The sequence below is a fragment of the Nuphar pumila genome, chromosome 5, assembly GCF_984573655.1.
Source record: "Nuphar pumila chromosome 5, dmNupPumi1.hap1.1, whole genome shotgun sequence".
Taxonomy (NCBI): domain Eukaryota; kingdom Viridiplantae; phylum Streptophyta; class Magnoliopsida; order Nymphaeales; family Nymphaeaceae; genus Nuphar; species Nuphar pumila.
In genome coordinates, this window is record NC_143253.1 from 3,389,864 (window position 1) to 3,413,855 (window position 23,992).

At 37.1% G+C, this 23,992-nt stretch overlaps 1 protein-coding gene and 1 long non-coding RNA gene across 3 annotated transcripts; one reads left to right on the forward strand and one right to left on the reverse strand.

Annotated features, from left to right (window-relative positions):
- Nucleotides 1-1,197: 1,197 nt before the first annotated feature.
- Nucleotides 1,198-7,174, forward strand: LOC149836501 (10 kDa chaperonin, mitochondrial-like). Its single transcript, XM_090005383.1, has 3 exons — nt 1,198-1,302; nt 2,495-2,634; nt 6,689-7,174. Exons 1-3 carry the CDS (start codon nt 1,198-1,200, stop codon nt 6,735-6,737), a joined length of 294 nt encoding a protein of 97 aa, XP_089861509.1. The 3' UTR covers nt 6,738-7,174.
- Nucleotides 7,175-8,765: 1,591 nt separating this feature from the next.
- On the reverse strand, nt 8,766-14,918 carry LOC149836502 (uncharacterized). Of its 2 annotated transcripts, none has more exons than XR_016432023.1 (6): nt 14,852-14,918; nt 14,426-14,476; nt 14,242-14,308; nt 11,607-11,647; nt 9,095-9,175; nt 8,766-8,949 (listed from the first exon to the last, which is right to left on the reverse strand). It is a non-coding gene; the product is annotated as an uncharacterized LOC149836502 (long non-coding RNA). The 2 variants fall into 2 exon arrangements; XR_016432022.1 differs by having other exon boundaries at nt 9,035-9,175.
- Nucleotides 14,919-23,992: the final 9,074 nt, after the last annotated feature.

Sequence of the window (23,992 nt, forward strand, 5' to 3'; positions counted from 1 at the left end):
TGAAAATCAAATTAGAGAGTAGTGATTTATAATAGAAATCAGATAAGAGAGTAACGATTTATAATAGAAATCAAATCAGAGAGTAACGATTTATAATAAAAATCAGATTAGAGAGTAATTATTTACAGTAGAAATCAAATCAGAGAGTAGCGATTTACAGTATAAATCAAATTATAAAGTAGCGATGTACAATAGAAATCTGACTTCTACTGTAAATCGCTACTCTCTTATCTGATTTCTACTGTAAATCGCTACTTTCTGATCTGATTTCTACTGTAAATCGTTACTCTCTGGTCTGATTTCTACTGTAAATCGTTACTCTTTTATCTGATTTCTACTGTAAATCGCTACTTTCTGGTCTTATTTCTAGTGTAAATCGCTACTCTTTTATTTGATTTCTATGTAAATCGCTACTTTCTAATCTGATTTTTACTGTAAATTATTACTTTTTGATTTAATTTTTACTGTAAATCGTTAATCTCTGATTTGATTTTTACTGTAAATCGTTAATCTCTGATTTGATTTTTACTATAAATCGCTCTTTTCAACAGAGAAATGATAAAAAAAATCATGGCCGCTCTGAGAGAAATCTTATTGCTCTTTTCAACAGTTATAAGAGAGAAAGAAAAGAAAGAATTTATACAAGGCAAGGGCGACAACCCTAAACCTAAATAAGTTGAGTCTGATCCATAAGAAACCCGCGTCGGAAGAACCCCCAAACCTTCCTTTCTGTAAGAGAAAAAACTATGAATCAGGCTACACAACTCATTAGGCAGAAATGAGAAAGCGGTCATATATTGTAACATAAGCTAAAAATAAAGGCGAAATGTGCAAATCTATTACTGAAAGTACATTTTTATCCAATAAGATGGAACATTTTTGTCAAAAGCATATCTACTTTTTTTATATATTATTTTATTATAAAGTTATCATGGGGCAACATTGACAAATCCAAAGACATTAGCGTTTTTGCACATGCCCACATCGTGGCCATCCGATTTGCATTTTAAAGACCTAAACAGTCAACGAAAACCACGTGGCATTCATCCAAAATGCAAACAGACGGCCACGATGTGGGCATGAGCAAAAACGCTCATGTTCAGCATGACCTGATCTGCTTCCCTTAAACCCTAGTTCTTTGTGTTTAATGGTTTACAAGCCAAGCTAAAACCCTACGGACCATCCTCTTCTCTAGCAATGGCGAAGCGTCTCATTCCCAGCCTGAACAGGGTCCTCGTGGAGAAGATCGTCCCTCCATCGAAGTCCAATGCCGGCATTTTGCTGCCCGAGAAGACCACCAAAGTAAAGAAATCTCCCCACTAACAAACTTGACTTCCATCAACGTTTTTGTTATTGTGGGTGTTGTTTTTTTTCTGCACAAGAGGCTTGTTTTGGTTTATTTTGGGACTGTTTATATGTGTTTCTTTTGCGCATTTGATGTGGGTACTTCAAAAAGTGCGTGGTTGGTTTGCCAACTTCCTCTTTCGTTTAATTGCTTGTTCATTGTGGTGGTTGATTGAATTGCCTTTTTCTAACTCTGCTTCTTTTGGGTATTCGAATTATATTCTATTGTGGGCATTTCGTTGATTTCTTTCTTCTGGCTGAATCCTGTGGAATGTGTAAATTCAATGGGGAAATTTGAAAGAATCTGCAGTCATTCTTTGTTAACAGTTCTATGTAGCTGTTGTTCTTGAACTATTGCAAGCATGTGCTCGTCAATGTTGTTAAAAATCAAATCGAAATCGGCCTGAATGATCCGATTCGAATTGAATCGGCACTCCACCGATTAATTGAAAACGCCCTGAATGGGGTTTTTTCTTTCTTTTTTAATATTTTGTGATAATCATGATATTTATTTTCTATTATGTTTTTTAAGTACTAAGTGCACATCTTAGAATTTGATTGAACCTCTAAGTCATCATTTGCTTCATTTCTATGTTTAAAATTTCCCGAGTGTTTTATTATTATTTTTTTTTATGATTGTTGAATTCTTTTAAATAGACCGATTCAAAATGATTCAGGCCGACTTTCTGAATCTTTTTGAAAAACAATTCTGCTCAAAAACCAATTCTGACGGCAATGGTGTTCATTGTGCTTGTTGTTTCATGAGTTGGGATTTGCGCGATAAGTCTATGATTGGATTCAAAGAGTATTTTATCTCTCTGATGTCATTTATGCCTTATAATGATCCTGTACCTATTATTAGCTTGAATTCGTTAATGGTTTCTGTAAAAAAATGTATCCAACATGGTTGGATTTGGAAATTGGTGATTGGTGTCAAAGATTTGATATCCGAGTCATTCGGTGGAGCTTTATCATTTCTACATTTGAACTTTTTTCCTTTTTTTGTTCTTCTAAAGCATCTGATGCATTGACAGATTTCTTACACTGCAGAAATGGATTTTCTGATGATGAGTTTGTAGCCTTTTTTGCTTTTTTAGACTTCAGGGAATTTTACCACTCGCTTAACTTTTTCTTAATTTGGTTGTTTTAGTTGAATTCTGGGAAAGTAGTTTCCGTTGGCCCAGGTACTTGTGATAGAGATGGGAATGTTGTTCCTGTTATTGTGAAGGAAGGGGACACCGTGCTTCTACCTGAACATGGGGGCACTGAAGTGAAGCTTGGGGATAAAAAGTAAGCCATTTCAGTTTTTCTTTTACTTCTTTCTGTGTTGGTTGAATGTTTGATCTTGCAATTTTACAATGTTTATGATTCTCTGATTTTATTGCTTCAAAATGATATGGCACAGATTGGCAATTGGAATCACAAAGTAATTGAAAATTGTTGACTATTTTGACCTATTTCTTCAAGTTGTTTGGGATCCAACAAGACCGAAAACAAAAAGACTTGCATTATTTTTAGTTTTTTGACCTTGATAGTATTTTGTTAAGTTACTAATGGAGATTAGAGAGATATCAACACAAGGAATATTCATCCTCTTAAATTCCACAAATGCACAATTTTTGTATTATGTGTTTGGCCTGTTTCCTATAGTTTGCTTCCTCATACACTTTTATGATAGAACTCAATCAAGAGAATATTCCCAACAAAGACCATTTTTAAAGCTCGGAAACTTTAGAAGCCATTAAATTATCCCCAACTTCATTAACAAGCAGTGTTTTGTGTGGAAAAAATGCTCTTTGGATGCAGGTTGTGTCATGTTTCTGTGATCTTGCTTTTGTACTGTTGTGTCTGGTCTGATCTGATCAACATGGTTTCTCTGGAAAATCAATTTGTATGTTTTACTTGCAATAACCTGCAAGAACAACCTTGTCCCTTTCTCACCTTGCAATCAGGTTCGTGGAGGACAACCGGCACCTGTTGATTGATAACTTGGCTCTAGTTTACAACAACAACAACAACTACGCCTTCATCCCAAAACAATTGGGGTCGGCGATATGAACCAAAAAAGAAAATCATTCTGGGTCTTCCACATGAATCCTTCTCCTCCAATCATTTCTATCCAATGCCATGTCCTCGGTGAGGTTCAAAGCATTCATATCCTGAGTTAGTTGTAATTTTGTATTTGAATTTGTGGAGAATTTCAAAATGTGGGATTTTGTTGACACACCTTTTGAACATAGTTACTGAAGTCTTATTCATCCTTCATTTGTTCACCATTGTATCCAATGTGCAATGCATTCAGAAACTGAAAATTTATGCAAAAGCAAATCAAAGATAAGATCATCATTTCAACCTATTATTTGAAATTCCAAATCATGAGAATTATTTATTATCCAAGGTCTCTAATGTGATGTTATGATAGTCAACAATTATTCCTGCCTTGGCAATGACTTTTCCTGAATAGAAACATCCACCAAAATGACTTATTGGTAAAAGAATCATCTAGAATATGTATGCTTTTGTTGTCCATTGATAAAAGAATCAGCCCAACAGTAGTGGTAAGTACTCATACTGATTTTTGAAGCATGATATTTTGTAGCGATTCCATTAACCAGTAACTGATTGTGTTAGGGAATGTCGTAACAGTGTAAAGGATTATGGCCCAAAGATGAGTATTGGATCCCTGCAGCTGAAACAACATTCTTCTCTAAACTTATTCCATGTGTTTTCAGTCAAGTGGTTATCATCAAACATTGATTATTGTCTTGATTTTAAACATAGGCTTGTGGTGCAAATTGATTGTCCATGACCGAAAAGGCATCTTATTCTCATATATGATTCTTCAATGAAAAATGCCCACATTGTATGACAAAAATGAACTGTACAACATAAATGACATGTTTCCTGAAAAACCTTGAAATTTCAGAAATCCGTCTGCTGTCCAAAATCGCAAATGCTATTATTTTTAAGACCTTTTTAGCCTTTGCACCTATCATTTTCGGTGTGAATTTTCTTCATATGCGAAATGCCTCTGTCTTCACTCGAAACACCTTAGCTGTCGCAATCGCCGACAATTGTCGCCTCAACCGACATTTGATCTCTATCACCCTGTCAAAAACCGATCTCTGGTGGTGCAGGTATGGCAGATTCCACCGCGACTGGCGGAGCCACCAATTGGCGATGGAGAATGGCCTGGGTTTTCTGTTGGAAACTCAAAGTTTGAAACCTCGCAAATACCTGAGTTACCGCACATTAAAAATTTATCAAATTCGCATAAAACACGTGCAAACGAACTTTTTTTTAAATTCGAACCCACAAACATCGCAAATACTTGAGTTACCTCGCATAAAAAATGTAATAACGTCGCATAAAAAATGTGCGCAATTTATTTTTAACTCGAACCAACAAACCTCACAAATACTTGAGTTACCTCACATAAACATTTTACTAATTGCTTATATTTTTATGCTTGAGCCCAATAATCGGTTCGAGTTTAAAAGACAATTCACTTGCCTATATTTTTTATGTGAAGTCAGGTATTTGCGATGTTTGGAGGTTTGAGTTTAAAAGAAAGTTTGTTTGCCCATATTTTATGCGAATTTAGTAAATTTTTTATACGCGGTAACTCAACTATTTGCGAGGTTTGGAAGTTCAAGTTTAAAAGAAATTTTGCAGCTTTCTTATGAGCATTTTTGAATTTTTTATCCGAAGTAACTCAGGTATTTACGCAGCTTGGAGGTTTGAGTTTGAGAGAAATTTTGTAATTTTTTATACGACATTATTACATTTTTTATGCGAAGTAACTCAAGTATTTGTGCAATTTATCGGTTCGAGTTTAAAAGAAGTTTTATAATTTTTTTATGCAAATTTAAGAATTTTTTATGCAAAGTAATTCAGGTATTTTCAATGTTTGGAGGTTCGAGAGTTTAAAAGAAAGTTTTCTCCTACTTATTTTATGTGAATTTCCTAAATTGTTTATGCAAGGTAACTCAAGTATTTGTGAGGTTTGTCGGTTCGAGTTAAAAGCAAATTTTGCAGTTTTTTTATGTAATGTTATTACATTTTTTATGCGTGGTAACTCAAGTATTTGCGATGTTTGTCGGTTTGAGTTTAAAAGAAAGTTCACTCGCACTTATTTTATGCGGATTTGGTAAATTTTTAATATGCGGTAACTCAGGTATTTGCGAGGTTTTAATGTTTGAGTTTCCATCAGAAAACTCAGACCATTCGTTGTGGCCAAGTGGTGGCTCCTCTTGCCGCGTCAGAATCTGCCATACCTGCACCACTAGGGGATGGATCCACTGGAGACTGGTTTTTGATAGGGTAGTGAGGATTTTGTGTCGATTGAGGCGACAATTGTCGATAATGGCGGCAGCTAAGGTGTTTTCGGTGAAGACGGAGGAAATTCGCATATGGAGGAAATTAACACCGAAAACGATAGGTGTGAAGGCTAAAAAGGCCGAGAAAATAATAGTATTTGCGATTTTGGACAGCAGACGGATTTTTGAAATTTCAAGGTCTTTTAGAAAACATGTTATTTTTGCCATACAATAGTCATTTTTCGATTCTTTAAAGATCTAAATGCGTGATTACATCAGATTCAAGAAAGAAGATATGTTCTACGTTCAAGTTATCTTGGAGAAATAAGGTTAGACACTAGGAGGTCTAGTGGCATACCTGGTGCAGAGAGAGAGAGAGAGAGAGAGAGAGATTTGCAAATGTGGGTGGGGAACATGGTGAAAGAGAGAGGGAGTTCAAATAAATTGAGTTTATTTTTAACATATAAGATTTTTATCACAAAATTTTATTCCTCAATTACGATTTAAAGGGTAGCTATCAATTCTTCAATATTATGGTGTGCTTTACAGTATCATTTTACATGGAAAAAGGCTGAAATATAAGAGAGAATGTAGGGCATATGAGGAATCATTTTGTACTCCTATTTTGATTAGATATAGAACGTGGGTTACACATGGAATTTTGTAATATGCATACCAATGCTCCTATTTTTATGCATGCATCCCTGAACAAATAAGAAATTGCCAACTTGTATCCACAACCAGGTGTTGGGCTTGGTTTATTGCTCATTACAATATATGTACAGATTTGATTGAACTTGGAGTTCATCCCTTGGCAATTCTTTGAGCTCAATCTTAAAATTTTTTATTTTTAATATGCTTCCTTGTTTTGTATAGTATTCTTCAAACTTACCCGTTACAGCTTATGACAATTAATAATGGTTAACCTAAAGGCTACGTTTATACTATTTTCATGTGTGATAAAACATTATATCTCTCCATGGATGATTTGAACCTCTGATAAATAGTTTTTTGGTATTTTTAAGGTATCATCTGTTCAGAGATGAAGATATCCTGGGGATTCTACATGACTGAATACTGATATATAAGGTTTCGTCAAGTAATCTTCAAAATACGAGCATTGCTGTGCCGTCCAAGGCTTTCTTTTGTTTTTTTGTTTTTCTTTAGGTACTCCGGTGTAAGTATGGTATTGATCTATCAAATGGTCATTTGCACATTGTTGAGAGGAACAATTTTGTGGTTTCAGTTTTCTGACTCTTGCCTTTCTATTAAGTGCGTTTGTATGCCTTTGATGTTTATCATATACCTTTTATCTTCTTTTTTAAAATCAAGAGCGATGCTTGCAGCCGCTAGTGGAATTTCATGATACATGTTGCTGCTAGATTCAATCAGTTCTCTTCATTGTGTATTTTTTCTGTCACCTTGAGCTACATATGCCATCAAATGTGGTAACCCTTGCTGGGTTGACCAGCCATGAAACCAACAATATCAGTCTGGTTTGCATGGCACTTTGGTTATGAATGCATGGCAGTATTCCCAAGACTTGCTGGTTTAACCCTGGAAAATATCAATACCAACCCAAACTGACGAACCTCCATTCACAGCAATTTTTTTGGTTCGAAAGTTGGGCGCTCAGTTGTTTGTGAAATGTTACTCCCCTAGGGAACATTTAGTAATGTTCTACCTGAATAAAAGATGGGTGGATCAAAAAAGAATTGTCAATCTCGCTATAACGCTTGCTGTATACGAAGGTTTTGCAATGAGTGGCAGCATATGAGCATAAGAGATGCTGGTTTAGCTCATCAATGTAAAAAGCAAGCACAAACCATGGCGATTGCTTGCAACTAAGGGTCGGCAACGGGCCCGGCGGCCTGATGGGCCAAGCCGACCCGGCCCACCATGGGCCGGGTTTGGGTTAAGGTTTTAGGCCTGGGCCCATTAGCTACTGGACCAAAACCCAGCCTGTTATATACATGGACAGGTCCGAGTCGGCCTGTGGGCTACCAGGCCTGTCCGATGGGACTGAGCTATTTATTAAATTTTAATAATATAAAATTATAAAAATTATTTAATTACATAGTAACTTGGTAACTACTATTATTTACCTAATTAGTTGCATTAATTTTATAAAAAATAGAAAGATAATTAGTTGGGTACATGAGAACTTGTTAATTATTTATTATTTATTACACTAATTAGTTGGGTTTAGGCTGGGCCCGCCCCGTTCACAATGGATGGGCTGGGTCATGGGCTGCTCTTCAAGCTCGAGCCCGTTAAGAACTGAGCCAAAGCTCAGCCCATTAGTAAATGGATCGGGCTGCACTTAAAGCCCAGGGGACTGAGCTCTAAATGGCCTGGGCCGGCCCAGCCTGATGCCCACCCACTAATTGCAACTATTAATGTTGGTTAGCTTACCAATCAAAGAAGCACACACGTGGGACTCTGGATATTACAGAGAGAGAGAGAGAGAGTATAGGGTGGAAGCAAAATATGATATCCGTAAAAATGGTTGTAAATAGGGATGGGCAAGAGGCTGAGCGGGTGGGCCAAGCCGACCCGGCCCACCATGGGGCCAGGTTTGGGTCATGGTTTTAGGCCTGGGCCTGCTACCTATTGGGACAAAACCCGGTCCGTTATATATGTAGGCTAGGTCCAGGTCTGCCTGCGGACTGCGAAGCCGGCCCGACTGGCCTGAGCTGTTTATTAATTTTTTAATAATATAAAAATTTTAAAAAATTAAATAATTGCATAGTAACTTGGTAACTATTATTATTTACCTAATTAGTTGCATTAATTTTATGAAAACTAGAAAGATAATTAGTTGGGTACATGGGAACTTGTTAATTATTTACTATTTACCTAATTAGATGCACTAATTTTAGGAGAAAGAGAAGGATAATTTTATGAGACTGGGTTTTCTGGAATTAGGTTTGACCGGGTCATGGGCTGCTCTTCAAACATGAGCCCATTAAGAACAAGGTCATCTCTGGGTCGGGCTGCACTTAAAGCCCGGCGGGCCAAGCTCTAAACGGGCCAGGCCAGCCCAATGCCCACCCCTAGTTGTAGATGGTTTAGATTTGCAATTTTCTGTCATGATTTTTTTTCTCATTGTAAAAGGTACTGGATAAAAGTTTACAAAGCAAAAAAACTGCAGCAAACTGCATACACTGAATTAGCTAGACAAAGTAAGAGTGGAGAACAAAGAAAAATGTCAGGGTTGTCATGTCGATCTCCCAGATGCATTGAGGATCCTCTTAACACTATCCGAACTCATTGTATCATATACCTGAAGAACAAAACATAAAGGTAAAGACTGGTTTAAAAATACATCCAATCAAGGAACAATATTACAATATAAAGGCAATGCTTACGAGTTTCTACTGAACATTCTGAATGACCTCGCAAAAATTTTCTGCTTATGCTGAGTTTACCTGTAACAGTTCAAACATGATTCATTGTAATAAGCACTCAAAAGCAGCAGTGATGCTGATGAGAACAGTAACAAGGGTTGGCTGCAACAGTAACAACAAGAATAATGAAACGATCATTTGCAATAAGCACTATAAGGATGATAGAAGTCATTTGCCGTTGAGAAATAGAGAACAAGAACAAAATTGACAACGATTTTTGCAGCAAGAGATGGAAGCCTTTAAAAGCATTCAATGAAATTACCACAAGAGTCACAAACTTGAAGCTACAGATTTCATTCATTGGTTTGTACTAGCAAATATACTAATTAGTTTTGGGCATGAAGGTCCAATTCGAAGATCAAAAACTTCATTTCCAGGCATTCGTTGATGTAGATAACTGTGTGCAATCTTCTTGATATATCTTTGACCTCCAACTAAAACATTTTGAATACCAGCTGGTGGAATGAACCAGACAGCTCCAGTTCACAAAGTCCATGAACTCATTTTTCTTGTGCCTTTACTATTTTAATTATGCCAACAGCACGCTCTACATTTCCTGGGCTCTAATTGCAAATTGAATAGACCATTTGGAAGTTTGCTTACTTGCCATATGACAGATGGGACCTCTGCAAATACGAATAAGATATTCGTAGTATAACAACACTTGTTGCTTACATGGCAAAACAGTCCCTCCACAATAAAGCTAAGAATATAAACCTCAAACAATATTAGATGAGATTTAAAAACAACCAATTCCTAGTCTAAATTATATTGACCAAATGCAACTACAGAAATTCCAGAAATTTTACCACTGATTTGAGGAAAACAAGAACTGGCAAACGGATATAGTTAAGAAAATAGAAATTCAAAACATGAGAGAGTTTGAGATGCTCATAATGTGGGCTTCGTACCCTGCTTGCATGTCTCATCCTCTCAAACTGTAGTTTTTCTTAATTTCTTGAAAAGTGGGAGAATGGAAACTCTGTTGAACCCATATCCAGTACAATACTGTGTAGTTCATGGCTGTGGCTTGCAATTTCTTATGATCATATTGAAAATTTATGAAACAGAGAAACTTTGGAAGTCATTCACATGATTGTGATTTTAAAATGAATCCATCAAGATGACATGATACCTGAGCACCTGAAACCCTTTGATAGAGAATGCATTATCATGCTAACAAAAAAAGATGACTTGCCTTTCGAAATGTGGGAAACTTTAGCAAAGAAGGATAAAGATGGAGAGAATTAAGGAGAGCTTGTAGTAAGTTCTTCAGAGGTCAATTTATTAAACATCAAATAGTACAGTTCTTTATCCATGCATCACTTCTCCTTGGACTACCGGAAAGAATTTCTTTACTGACATTCGGATCTGAAGAGACTGGAGGGATAAAACTCAAAATTCTGAAAGGTAGACACCTTTGAAAATTCAAGAATTTGGAATCTGATATTTTCTAAGTTAAGAAACATAAACTTGAAAACAGTTTCTTTCCTTTCAAAAAGGTGAAAGGATGGAAAACAAATGGTACTTGGGGATCTTGTGTTTGAAAATTTGGGATATGTGAACAAACATATATGCTATCATATTTTCTATGACTTTGGCTTGCTTGCCACTAATGCTTGGTACTGAACAGCAGTTTTTATTGGCCTTAGAATTCTGACTTTCTAGACTAGTAATCATTTATATTAATCTCCCATGTGAATTTTAGGTTGTTGTACTATAGCCTGTCACAAGGACACTTCACTTAGCATGCATATCTTGTGCGGACAGGACACGCCACTCGGACACTTCACGGATACGATACGACACTTCATGGATATAGTCAAACCAGTTTCTCACACAATCAATATTACTTATTTTGTATTCACTTGAGTTCTTTATCTTTTAAAATTTGGCATCAATTACATTACATGTCAATTTCAACTTGGTTTCATTATTTGATGTTCCTAATTATAGTGATTTAGAATTGTTGTTTTATACACACACACACACATACATTCATCTATCTGTGTGTGGCCGTGTCCTCGTGTCCTAATTTTTTAAAATTAGCGTATTGTACCAGGCGTATCTGCATCGTGTCCCATTCCTGCATCCATATCCATGTGACATAGACTATAGCAGATCCAGGCACACATAGATTTTTACTTGACATTCCAACTGTATTACAGCTAGTACAATCTAAATCTGAAAATAGATATTACTTTTATATTCTTCTTTCCAATTCAATTATAAATAGTTGAAGAATAACCACAAACACCAATGTCTACTACAAAGTCATTGAAATAGGAAATGAAGTATAACCAGATATAACAGTATAAAAGAATTACCAAAATATAAGAACTAGTCCATTGCCTATACATTATAGTTAAAAAACAAATGAAACCTAGAAATATTGCCAAGAAAAGAAAACAGAAAAGATGATTATAAGATATGTGTTGTTATGAGGCATACTAGAATGAAGGCAAATCCAACAACATCACAGGGAATAAACGGGATTCTCTTCAAATTTATTTACATGAAACAAAAAAAATACCTTTCCCTCTGCTACCGACCTTAATTTTTCCCAAAATGGATCTGTCAAAAGAAACATCATGATTATGAACAATGGCTCGTCAGAAGCATATATGATAGTGAAGATACTGCAGCATGACCATGAATCAGAGTCATAATAGGTTGTTTTGAAGGGTATATCAGTTACAGTGATAAAAAAATAGGAAGTATGAAACATTCCAATAAAAAAACTAGGCCAATGCTTTAGGCTCTGTTTGGGAACCCGTTGGAGGGAGTTGCAAGGAGTCGGGGGAAGTACAACTACTGGATTTGAAGGGAAATGGATTTCAAAGGAGTTGTGGACTCCCTTTTTGTTTGGAAGCATAAACAACTCCAAGGATTCAGGCTTTCAACTACTACTGATTCCTCACCTTGTTTGGAAACCCGTAGCATGGTATTTGAGCAGCAAAGAATGTAGAGAAAAGATATATCATATTTAATTGCATAATTGACATTTAAATTTTTTTGACAAACAAGTAATATTTAAATCATTGTCTTGTGTGGAAAACAATTTTACATATAATATGGATTACAATTGGATTGAATCTCATGCACATAAAAATTAGGTATACTTTTAAAGCTACTAAGTTTTACCCAATAATTGATTCATTCAGTTTTAATAAAAGTAAAAAAACTGAAAAAAGCAAACTAAAAGCATAAGTGCCTTTAAAATTTGAAACAGGAGATTGCTTATCATTTCACTAAACTATCTAATTTGTTAGGCCCACCCAAGTATGAACCTCAAGCTTCCTAATAATAATGGCCAAAAAACCTACATCTACAAGCTATTGATGAATTGGATTAGATCTAAGTCCAACCATATATCTGATTCCAAGTAGTGATTTTAATCCAAAACACTTTGAATATGTAAATCTAAATCGATATCAGAAACAAAGCTTAGGTTTGGTCCAAAGATTTGAACAAATCCAATCCATTTTGACCCTATTATTAAGAACCCAAAGAATTTAGATATGGATCAGATATCCAAGTGAATATGAGCCCATTCAGTTAGATTTGACAAAAAAATATATGATTCCTAAAGAATTTAGATATGGGTCAAATATCCAATTGAATATGAGTCCATTCAGTTAGATTTGACAAAGAAAATATCTGATTGATATTCAACCTAAATATGGATTTTATATAGAGATTTTAAGTCCAGATATGACTCCAAATCCAAACAAGATGCATCAATGTTATAGAGTCAATATTGTTTCTGATCCAAATCGAATGTCTGACCATTGTGTGGGATTTGTGTTATCTAGATCCAAATGAATATGAAACAACTAACATGAGAGAGAGGTGAATATCTTTCGGTAACTACCCACCGGAGGTGATCGTCTGTTGGTAACTACCCACCGGAATCCCTTCAAAGTAAGGAGTTTTTAATACCTCCTCACCGTGAAAGGAGTTGAAAGAGGGTAAAAGTGAGGATTTGTAATCTCCTGAATCCCAGCCTAAAATTCATGATTCCCTGCATTCCTTCTCCCAAAAATCCTCCAATGTTTTTTGTAGTCCAACTCAAAAAACTGTCTCCGACACCATCTCATCTCCTCTGACACCCTCCTCCCAAACACAGCGACAATTAAGCATATCTTAACACCAGCTTCAATACTAACTTTTCAGGAGGCTGACAATAAATCAATACCTCAAAAATTCATCCATGCATTATAATAGCTATATTTGATCATTTTTTCATATGTAAAACTGTTTGATCATAAATATATCCTGCTTCTCCCCAATTATGTGCAGAAAATTTCATTTAGATACACATTCAACTGTAGTACTAGAACCATGTTTTCATAGTCAAGGACATGCCTCAGATTCAGATGATACCCCTAGAGAAAACCATATTCCATATGAAATGCAAGACTTATGATGTGCTATGACAGGAACTTAAACTTCAATTTAAAACTGCATATTTAATTGAATAATTATAGCACGATACCTATATTTTGCACCAAAGCATGATTAAGGATATGGCTTAGTTTCAGAGGACACCACTAAGAAAACTGACAACCTTTCATACCATGCTCACTTATGATAGAGAGCAGGAATTTTCACTAAACCACAACCACTAGATCGATTCCATGTTTTTCATGTATATTCAAACTTCAAAGTTCACGCTAAAATCATAACTTGCAAACAGTTTCTGCCAACCACATAATCCATTACCTAAAGTAGGAAAGAAACAAAGGAAAAAAAAACACATCATGCAGTTACCATCCTATCCAAACGCAGCACTGCAACATCCCCTCAACTCAATCATACTACAGCTATAGAATAACTGGCATCGGCTCTCAACTTGTTTCACACTGACAAGGCGAAAACAATTTTCTTGCATCAAAATCCTAAACCAAATTGCTCATGACTATGATTACTTATATCAACTAAGCTAGTCAACCAAGATGGTCCAGGAATGCCACGAATATGCAATTGATCGAACAGCATTTCCTTGGTTTCACAATCCCATCAATTCCCTCAATGTTTCAATGGTTTGGCTGCCTACATCCAACACCTATGGGGTTCCATGAATGCAACCTCAACGTCCAAGCACCAAATTATTTGTGGGAGGAGCAGAAATCATAGATTTTGATGCGCCATGAATACAAAGATACCATTAATGTCGATCTCTTGATCTTCCTTCTTGTCCGCTTCATCCCGGGCGTCTTTCCTTTGAGTTAACTGAAACAACATAACACAATTCAAAAAGCTACCCAAGAAATACCCACAAGTAACAAACACCATCAAAAACCCAACAAAGGAAATCGCAAGTAAATCAAAATCTCAGTTTCTTTCTACCTCATTGCTTGCCATTCGCGAAGTCAACATTCTCAGCATTTCATCATCGGCCTGAAACACAAAATGGTGTTAGAAATGAATGCTTCAAACCCTCTAATGCCACAACAGACCCAAAGAGAATGATAATAAACCGAGAGTTTGAACAAAGGAAAAATGTTTTGGCCTTTATTCGAGCACGGGCAACTAAATTTGCGGACACCAACAATCCGAAATTAAGAAATAATGCTGAAAAGGAGATGTGGGTATCACCCTCTTCTGAAAAATGTGCTATAGATCCAAGGGGAAGAGTCCCCAACAGAATCAACACCCTATTTTTATTTTTCGTTCGATGCACCAACAAGATCGGAAAAGAAAATCATGGAAATAAAAGCACCATGAAACGCAAATCGAAGGAAAGAAATCAAGAAATCGAGTGTGGAGAATTACACAGTAAGATCGAGATCGGACGACGGGGAAGTGATCGAGGATACGTTGGAACTCGGCTTCGTCCATTGCTTGTAGGAGTCGGGGTTGACGAAGTGTCTGTTTAATATAGCCTCCGTTGGAATGTTTTTGAGGGGTCCAAACGGATCGGAGATATGGTTGGTTCATGATTGATCTGACTCCGAATTTTAAGCACTAAAAGGCAAATGAAAGCGGATCAGGTACCATCAGGGACCCTCTGACGCTGTTCATTAAATCACTCGCTATTAGGGATGTAAAACGGTTCGGATTTGGGTCGGATGTGGCCAAGTTTTAATGGCGTGTTGGCTAAATGGGTTCAAATTTAGAATTGGATTTGGATGATGAAAAGCTCGTACCAAATCCGTTGTTTTTACACGTAAACAGATTTGGATATCTATCAAATTCGGATATTCGTCGCCGTAGGAAAAAATCAAAACCACTGGATATGGTTTGGCTTACCAAGTTCTATTAAATAGAATTGGATTTTGTAGGATATAGGATAAAATCCGGTCCATTGACATTCCTAATCCCCATGGTTTTGAGATGCAGTAGGCTCCATTCAGGATCAGGATGCGAACTAGATCCGATGAGGTAAAGTGGATTCAATATTTGAATTTTACATAGTAGTACTGGATCCTATAAATAAGGTGGACGTTCTGGGCTACAGAACTCGAATAAGTAGGACAGGTTTCTCGTGTTGTACGTAATTGTTAGCCGAGAACATGAGACTAAGGCTGTTAATTGGTTGGGTTTGTATTGGGTACCCGATCCAACCTGAACTTGAATTTCCGGATATGGGCATAAAAAGCACTGAACCTAATGATATTCGTGTTGACCCAAACCTGACTAGAACAATATGCGGACTGGCTTTCAGTTATGATTTTTATCGGGTACCTAATCCAAGTCGGGTTTTTTGCCTTATACCCGACCTGACCCGAGTCTCATATATGTTTTTTCAGTAAATATAAACTTCTGAGATTATATTGAACCGGGTTTGGAGTTTTATTTTTGTGACCCGAAAAAACCTGAAGCCGAACCTAAACCCGACAATTTGTTATTTGGGTAGGTTCGGGTACATCCTGATGGGTCAGATACCCGACCAGTTGACAGCCCTAGCAGAGCACGCATTAGCACTTACCAGGCCAAAACCCAATTGCAAACGACCGAGGCTGAAACTCACAAAGACTACTCATCTGATAGGGATGGCCTGTGAAGGACTTAGTTTCAAGAATTTTATACTTTGCTTATTTGCTTTGCCATTCTTTGGAAAAAAATCATATAAATATTTAGTCCGATTCTACGTGACTAAGGGCATCTTGGTATTGAGATACCAGTCCGATCCAGATTGGATATGAGACAACCAAAAACAATAAAACCTCCATCCTCGATCCGTATGATCTACCCAAAAAAAAAAGGAATAAATGTGATCTACCCAAAAAATAAATAAATGTTGAAATATGGATAAGATTCAACCTGATATGATCTAATTTGACATGGGTAGAGAGTCAAAGTTACAGGGCAATTATTGTAACTGCCCATGCAAAGTAACCACCCGTAGTGGTATCTACCCACTCTTCCCACTAAAAGCCTCTCTTAGAAGCCTATAAGAAGGGGCTTGGTTGAATGATGAGAACAATCATAAGGTATCATCTTCTTCTTCATACTCACCATCGACATGACAGCTTGGGTTCATCGTGAGCATCGATAGCCTGAGGAGAACGTAGAGCACCCACACATCGCAGTCCACCTTGCATGTGGGTGTCGCCAGTGCTGGTGGTGAGGAATCGTTGTCGGCAGGTCGCCCTGGGGGGAAGGTTACCTTCACCGGCAGGTCGCCCTGGGGCGATGTAGGGAGTTTGAGAAACAGCTTCGGTTTCTCAGAAATCGAATGTATTCGATTTTATCGGTTTCACAATTTCGAGTGGGTCGGGTCTAGATGTGAAACTTACCCGGTATGTAGTCGATCCAAACCTGATCCGTGTGGATCGGGTATTGATCTGTTCCCAAGGTCGAACCCGATATGGAATCGAATCTGTTATGGATCCAGTGGATTGGGTCTGTTCTCGTTGCCCGGATTGGACCTAGGGTCCAAGATCATGCTCAAACCCGAAACCCAAATGGGTTTGGGTTTGATCCAGTTTTTTCATACCCAGGATTCGGATCAGAACCGAATTCATTACGAATCGGGTCCGCCTATGGATCGATAGCTGAATTCATATCCGACCCGGACCCATTTAAGGTTCTGGGGTCTGGGTCAGACTGGGTCAATTCTTGGATCCGATGTGGGTCCTGTTATGGATCAGATCCATTATGTATCGGGTTGGACTCGTACCCAGTGAATTGGATGAGCCGGATACAGGATCCGGATCCGAACGGGTCCGTCTCTAGATCGTGTAGGATTCTTCGGTCTGAATCAGATTGGGTTATTAGATCAACCTGGATCCTGTTATGGAACAGATTTGCATTCATATCGGGTTTAGATCATTGGATCCAATTCGGGACTCGATCATTATGGGTCTGGATTCAGATTGAGTCTGGACCAAAGGATCCAACCTAAGATCCATTGGTATTGGATCTGGATTCTGATTGGATCAGATAAGATCCGAAAATGGGTCTTTGTGATCGATATAAGGCTCTTCGAGACTGGTTCAGTGCCTTTTTTACCAGTTTCGGGATATAGAGACCCTGTTTTCATGAATTAACGAGGGAACATGGATTTTCTCATTCAGTTTTAGGGTACTATGAGCTCTTGTTTATATTTTGGGTTGGTTCATAAGTTTTGAGACCAGTTACAACCTTTAGATGAGTAGTTTGGAGCTGTTTTAGACCGATTCAGAGCAGTTTGAAACCAATTTCAGCATGAGTACCCTGGGTTTTACCCAAAAGAACATTTGTTATTTTCATGTTTTATAAGTGTTTATTGTCATGAAATAATGACTTTTTACATACATTTGATGTTATTTTAAGTTATGCATGATATTTAAGCATGAATTATGACTAAATTCATGACATTTATGATATATTTTCATCAAAATTTATTTGTGCATATAAGTTGAAGCATGAATTATATGTTTTGATGATATAATACATGTTTTGTCATGAATAAACATGCATTATCAAGTATGCATAAGCATCCTTCATAATATGTGTAATAACCACGATTTTTAAAAACTTAAGTGATTTGGGCCTGGGATCCAAGTCGCGGATCCGGGACCCATAAAGGGGTCTTTATATATATATTTATTTCATAAAACATATATGTACTTACATAAGTGCAAAATTTTTTAATTAGGTGAATTATTCAAGAGATAACTACGTATATAATGTATATATGGGCTTGGGATCCATATTTCGGATCCAATACCCAGATAGGATCCATTTGGATATAGGTAAAATACCCTATATATTCGTATACCTGATTAAATATATATAAAAATATATATTATATGAGTATTTTTAGGGGATCCACGATTGGATCCATTTGGATCCAATCCGTGGATCCATACCAAGTGGGAGGCAAGGGTCCGGTCGGGTTTGGATCCCGAACCGCAGGTCGCAGACCCGGACCCGGCCCTCTCGTTAAAAAAATAAATAAATTTTAATTTAAAAGTAAGAAAACTCTTGGACCCGGGTCAGACCCGGGTCGGACCCGACCCGGATCCATAACCCGATAGGGTTTTAAAACCCTATATCGGGCTGCAGGGTTTTAAAAGAGGGGAAAAGCAAGAATCGTGCCTAGGGCACGATTCCTGTTGTTTCTAAAGGGGAAAGGAAGGAAGGGGGGTCGGCTGGCGTAACCGATCCCCACCCATCTCGGCATGGAAGGGGGGGGAATCAGACGATAAAAGGGAGTGGAGAGGGGGTCTCTTCCCTCATCTCCCTCGTTTCTCCCTTCCCTCGTCTCCCTCTCTCTCGTGTGGGCGTGCAGTGGAAGGCTGGAGGTCGCCGGAAGGCTGCAGCCACCAGCAGCCACCGTAGGCTACGACAGCCCCTTCTCTTGTCCTTTCCCTTGCGTGTGACTACCACGACACCGGAGCAGTCGAGGCCAGTGGAATAGCTCACCTTCTCACGACAGCCGCAACCCCCAAACGTTTGATTTTAGAGGTACGGGCTCTCTCTCTTGAAATCGGATGAGAAAATGGGTATGGACTGGATTCCATGTAATCTTTTGGGGAGATATCATCTTGAAATTCTTGTTCCTTGTCTCTTTTGGGCTTTAAGTGGGTTGAATCTCAAGGGGGTTAAATTGTGAGTTTTTCACACGCTCAGATCTTCACATTGTTCCTTGAGAGGGATTTGGTTTCAGTAAGCTAATGGAATTTCAGCTCGTACGGGTTTTTCTTTCTTTTAATTTGAATATTGAAAAGTGCCTAAATCTGATGTATATGATATTTTCGGAGGAAACAATGAATCGGATTTAGATTCCCAAAATCAACCTATGTAATATTGATATATGCTGGACATAGGTATTTCAGATTTTTTTTACCCCTTTTTCTTGGCAAAAGCAGGCTGTCAACTAATTTAAGGCTCCTTACAGAATTCTTCAAATGAGGAAACTAGGTGGGTCTATGGAAGTACTTTGATTGATATATACCCTGAGGATTGGGACAGTGAGTTAAGAGTCTGTGAGTTATGTACTCTATACATGCCTATGAAAAGACGAAAAGGAGGAGCAACTTGTGGTTGTCTGGGTGGTGGATTTCATGATAACTCCTGTGGTGATCCATAGCCAAATAGGAAATTATTGGCAGGAAGAAGGTTGATAGAGGAGATACATGAAACGTTTCAAGAACCCCCAATCCTTCTTGTGTAGGGTTACAGACCATAGTCTTCTACCTATCTTGAAAAAAAAAATTTACTTGGTAAAAATGTTTTCTGCTGAATTACAACTATGAACTGCATGTGCATCTGATGATTCTGATCAGTTGGTTGGCCTGGTGTTATAGCTGCAGGTTTGCATCTTGAGGTCTTTTTATTTCTTTTAGCTGTCTGTAGAATTATCAGTTCAAAAGGTTTTCTAAGCTACAACATCATATAATGCTGGGTTCAGCCAACATCATAGTAATATTGTTGAGCGTTTATTATCTATTGGCAGTTAAGCTGCAGATTGTTATAAATCATGTCATGCATTTAGTCTGATTGGTACTCGTGCAAACTCAGATGCTATTCATTATTTAGTTGGCTTGACTTTTTCACAGACCATTATGTTGGGTTGACCACATGTCTCTGGATAATGAAACTGGGTTGAACCCTAGTCAATTAAGTCGGCAAAGCTTGAATAGCCAATTTCAAGAAAAATCTTATATAAACTTGATGTTATTTTAAATCCATAATTTGACTCATAGTGTGTGTTCTAAATTTCCAGACCCTAGTTGTGGGCAGGCAAGTTGTCTTTCAATACATGTTACGAATGGAAAGTCTCATGTTTTGACTATGTATACATCTACTGGTGTTATGTATGTTCCACATGCCTATTGGTTATGTTATGCTTATTCAGGGTGATGTTTCCTTATGTGCTTAAACTTGATAAATAATCCTTGTTCGAAATTATTGTTGTAAGTGAGTGTACTTGTGCATATACACATATGGAATTTAGATGCTTTTGCAGGGTCAAAATGGCATGGTTGTTCGTATGTTTTAATTGGATTATTCATGAATGAACTCTTGCATTTGACACGAGTATGTGCATGTCATGAAAACATGCATTTAATGTGGGTGTGTGAATTTATGCTTATGCCTATGAAATTATTGTTTCATGCACAACTTGCATACATGAATGCGCATTGAAAAGCATGTGAAAAGAATGCATAAGTGGCATACTCTTTATGATTTTTGCTTATGAATGCAGTGATGATCAAATTGGATCATCAGGGGCTGGGTGAGCCTCGAGAACTAGTTATTCTTCGTTTTAATTATTTTGATGCATTGCAACAAATCAAATGTGATATTGTTGTTTTACCGCAATGTTCTATGTTGTCACGGGCTGTGGTCCCGTGAAAAGCTTAGCATGCTGATGTGCAAGCTTATGTTATTAATTCTGCGTATAAATTTGCAAAGGTAAAAGAAATGAATTAATAACCAGATAAAAGAAAGTGAAGAACAGTGTAATTCACTTTCAACTTGATGTCTCTGCTTTAGCGTAGGAATCTTGGATATTGCGGTTTAGGGGAAACCGTGAGGATACAAAAACTCCATGTGCGTTTTGTTGCCCCTGAACCCGATATTGAGGTTTTTCTCTTGGCCACGGTTTTAGGGAGAATCCGCCACTTTACCCGGGAGTGGTGTGCTAGTCACAGCTGTGAGTTTGTTTTGGTATACCAAGAAAGTGGCGCCAGTGGATGCTGTTTTCCCTGGTGTCCCCAACTTTGGATGTTGTTTTCCAAGGTTCCGATGGATGTTGTTGTTTCCTGATATCGGTCGAGGGCTAAGTGTGGAACCCGGTAATAAAATACAAATTGTGTGTCAAGCTACCCCGGGAACCCTACTTGACCTCGGGGACTGTACCCGTTTGGTGTATCCGCGAGCAATGGTAAATTAAAAAAAGGAAATTAAAGATTATGTGCATTTAATAAGACATGCATATGGAAAGAGGGGAGCTTAAATGAAAGATAATAAGGGTTCATGCATTGCACATAAATCATGCATATTGTTGCTATACATTAGTTCATGCACGTTTACCTGTTCACTTGGTTGTTATATATTGATCATTGCATGATATTGATCTTTTTGCATTTAATTGCTTTATTGATTAAATTATAATCATTGTTACTTACTTAGTGTTCTCTCATGCCTAATGTTTATTTTATTGTTGCATGAATGGTTAATTGCCTTATAATTTGGTTATAATTGTATCCTTCTAAAATATTACATGAATCTTATTTATGCTCTTTTTCTTATTTGATTCATTAGGGAAACCTGTACGCAGAATTCTTCAGATTTCTGACCCTCTTCTTTTATTGGTTTTTCCCAGACGCAGGTGATCAGTGAAATGGACTCGCTTCTGAGGGGATACGAGGGTCACATTTGTTTCAGACGGCTTCACTTACGGACAGAGTGGCTCTACTGTTATTTTCTTTTAGTTCTTATTTACTGCAAGTTGTTATTTCACTTTTGACATTGAATATGACTCTTTTGATTCATTAATAAAAGAGTTCAGTTGGTTGGTTATGAATGATAAATGTAAGTTGGTTTGTGGTGTGTGGTTATCCAACTGAAATTGGAACTGTAGGGACCCCAGGTCTCTGGGAAGTTTTCCGCAACTCTTAAAAAAAAATTCCGCATTTTTCAATGGTATGAGTTGTATTGATTAAGGATTCTGTTACAATACGAATATGTTTGCGGTAAAATATCTCGATCAATTGACTCATATAATCACCAAAGTGATCTAAGTTGTATTGATTAAGGATTCTCAAGACCGTGTTAAAATTCAGTATTATGATTGACTTTATGAAACAATGATTTTACTCAAACGTAGGTGATTGTGTTCCAAATTCACACAGGGTGTAATAGTATATGTGTATGCCAACCCATAAAATATGTTTGTATCCAAAGATACAATGTTGAATTACCTCTGATTATATGATCTGCTAATTTCATCAATTGAAGTCAATTTCTTGTGAATTGAGGAGACGAAGCAACTATGAGTATCAACGTTTTCATCAAAGTGAAATGATAATGACCTAATTATGCTTGTTTTAGAAAAGATGAATAATAAGGGGTCTCGCATTTACCTTTTCAATATGAATCTCGTATAGAGCAATTTATCTTTCACTTGTACAAAAAATAGAACAGACGCTCTGAAGGCTATCTATGAGAAGTGAGAGTGCTTAAACGGATGTTTATAAGAAGTAGGAGTGCTCGAATAATCTTAGTGTGTTGCTTTTGCAATCGCGAGTAGCTGAGAATATTCGAGGTATCATATCTTACTGCAGGACAGTGAAAAAAAAATTGAAATTTATTGGGGCAAAAATTATTGATTTTATACGAGATTTTATCTCAGGCCATATGAATAACAAACTTTATTATGAGTCTTGGTATTATGGACTCTATTGAGAGACCAATAAAGATCTTATGTGATAATGAAGCTGCCATGTCCTTCTTGAATAACAACAAGAACTCAATCTTGTGTCGACACATAGAGTTAAAGTACTTTGTTGTTAAAGAAAAGATTGAGAATCATTTAATATGTATTGATACAATCAATACAAAAGAAATGATTGTGGTTTCCTTTACTTAAAGGCTAGCACCGAAGTTATATTTCCAACGTGTAAAGGGGATGTGTCTGTTTGATTTCTTCTAATGTATGACAATACATTATGGTTATATGTGATCACATTTGTGAAGCTAAATTGATTCTCTATGATTTTATGTATTTTTTATTGTATATAAATGACTTCTTATTTTGTTAGAGAGAATAGCAGAATAGCAATATTAAAGGACCAATAAAATTAGTTAGAGACCAACCTATTCATAATGGTAATTTTAACATGATAAAACACTTAAAATGAATTATATTATAATGCATGGAAATAAGACATTTTATAAAAAAGTGTTCATCTCCATGATTCGTATGATTCATTCTTGTGATAAAGGATAACATGTGAACCCTCGTGAAAATTAAATCAAGATAACAGTAAAACCTCGATGTAGTATTTTTCATGTTAATGGGTCAAGTGAAAGAATATTGCAATATGGATCATATTCAACCTGATGTGACCCAGTTTGACATCGATACATCATGGGGTGGAGTGAGAGTTACATGGCAATTATTGGAACTGCCCATGCAGAGTAACCACCAGTAATGGTATCCACCTATTCCTCCCACTTCAGGCCTCCCTTAGAAGCCTATAAGAAAGGGCATGAATGCATGATGAGAACAATCATTGGGTATCCTCTTCTTCCTCATACTGGGTTTAGGGTTCTGCTCACCATTGACATGACGGCCTGAGCTCATCGTGGGCATCAATAGGCTAAGAACAATGTCGAGCACCCTTTAATCATTCCATCCATGGTGTCTACCAGTATATATTCCTGTTTCACATTCCAGTTCTGTTTTTGAAGAACGCCAACAATAAATGCTATCAATTCAAATGTGAAAATTACAAATAGGCTGTGTTGGACCTG

What these genes read in the sequence shown, in the direction of transcription:
- LOC149836501 (XM_090005383.1), top strand. Translation starts at nt 1,198, where the DNA reads ATGGCGAAGCGTCTCATTCCCAGCCTGAACAGGGTCCTCGTGGAGAAG. An exon ending in TGCCCGAGAAGACCACCAAA is followed by an intron (nt 1,303 to 2,494) that starts GTAAAGAAATCT and finishes TGGTTGTTTTAG; the next exon opens with TTGAATTCTGGGAAAGTAGT. An exon ending in GTGAAGCTTGGGGATAAAAA is followed by an intron (nt 2,635 to 6,688) that starts GTAAGCCATTTC and finishes GGTATTTTTAAG; the next exon opens with GTATCATCTGTTCAGAGATG.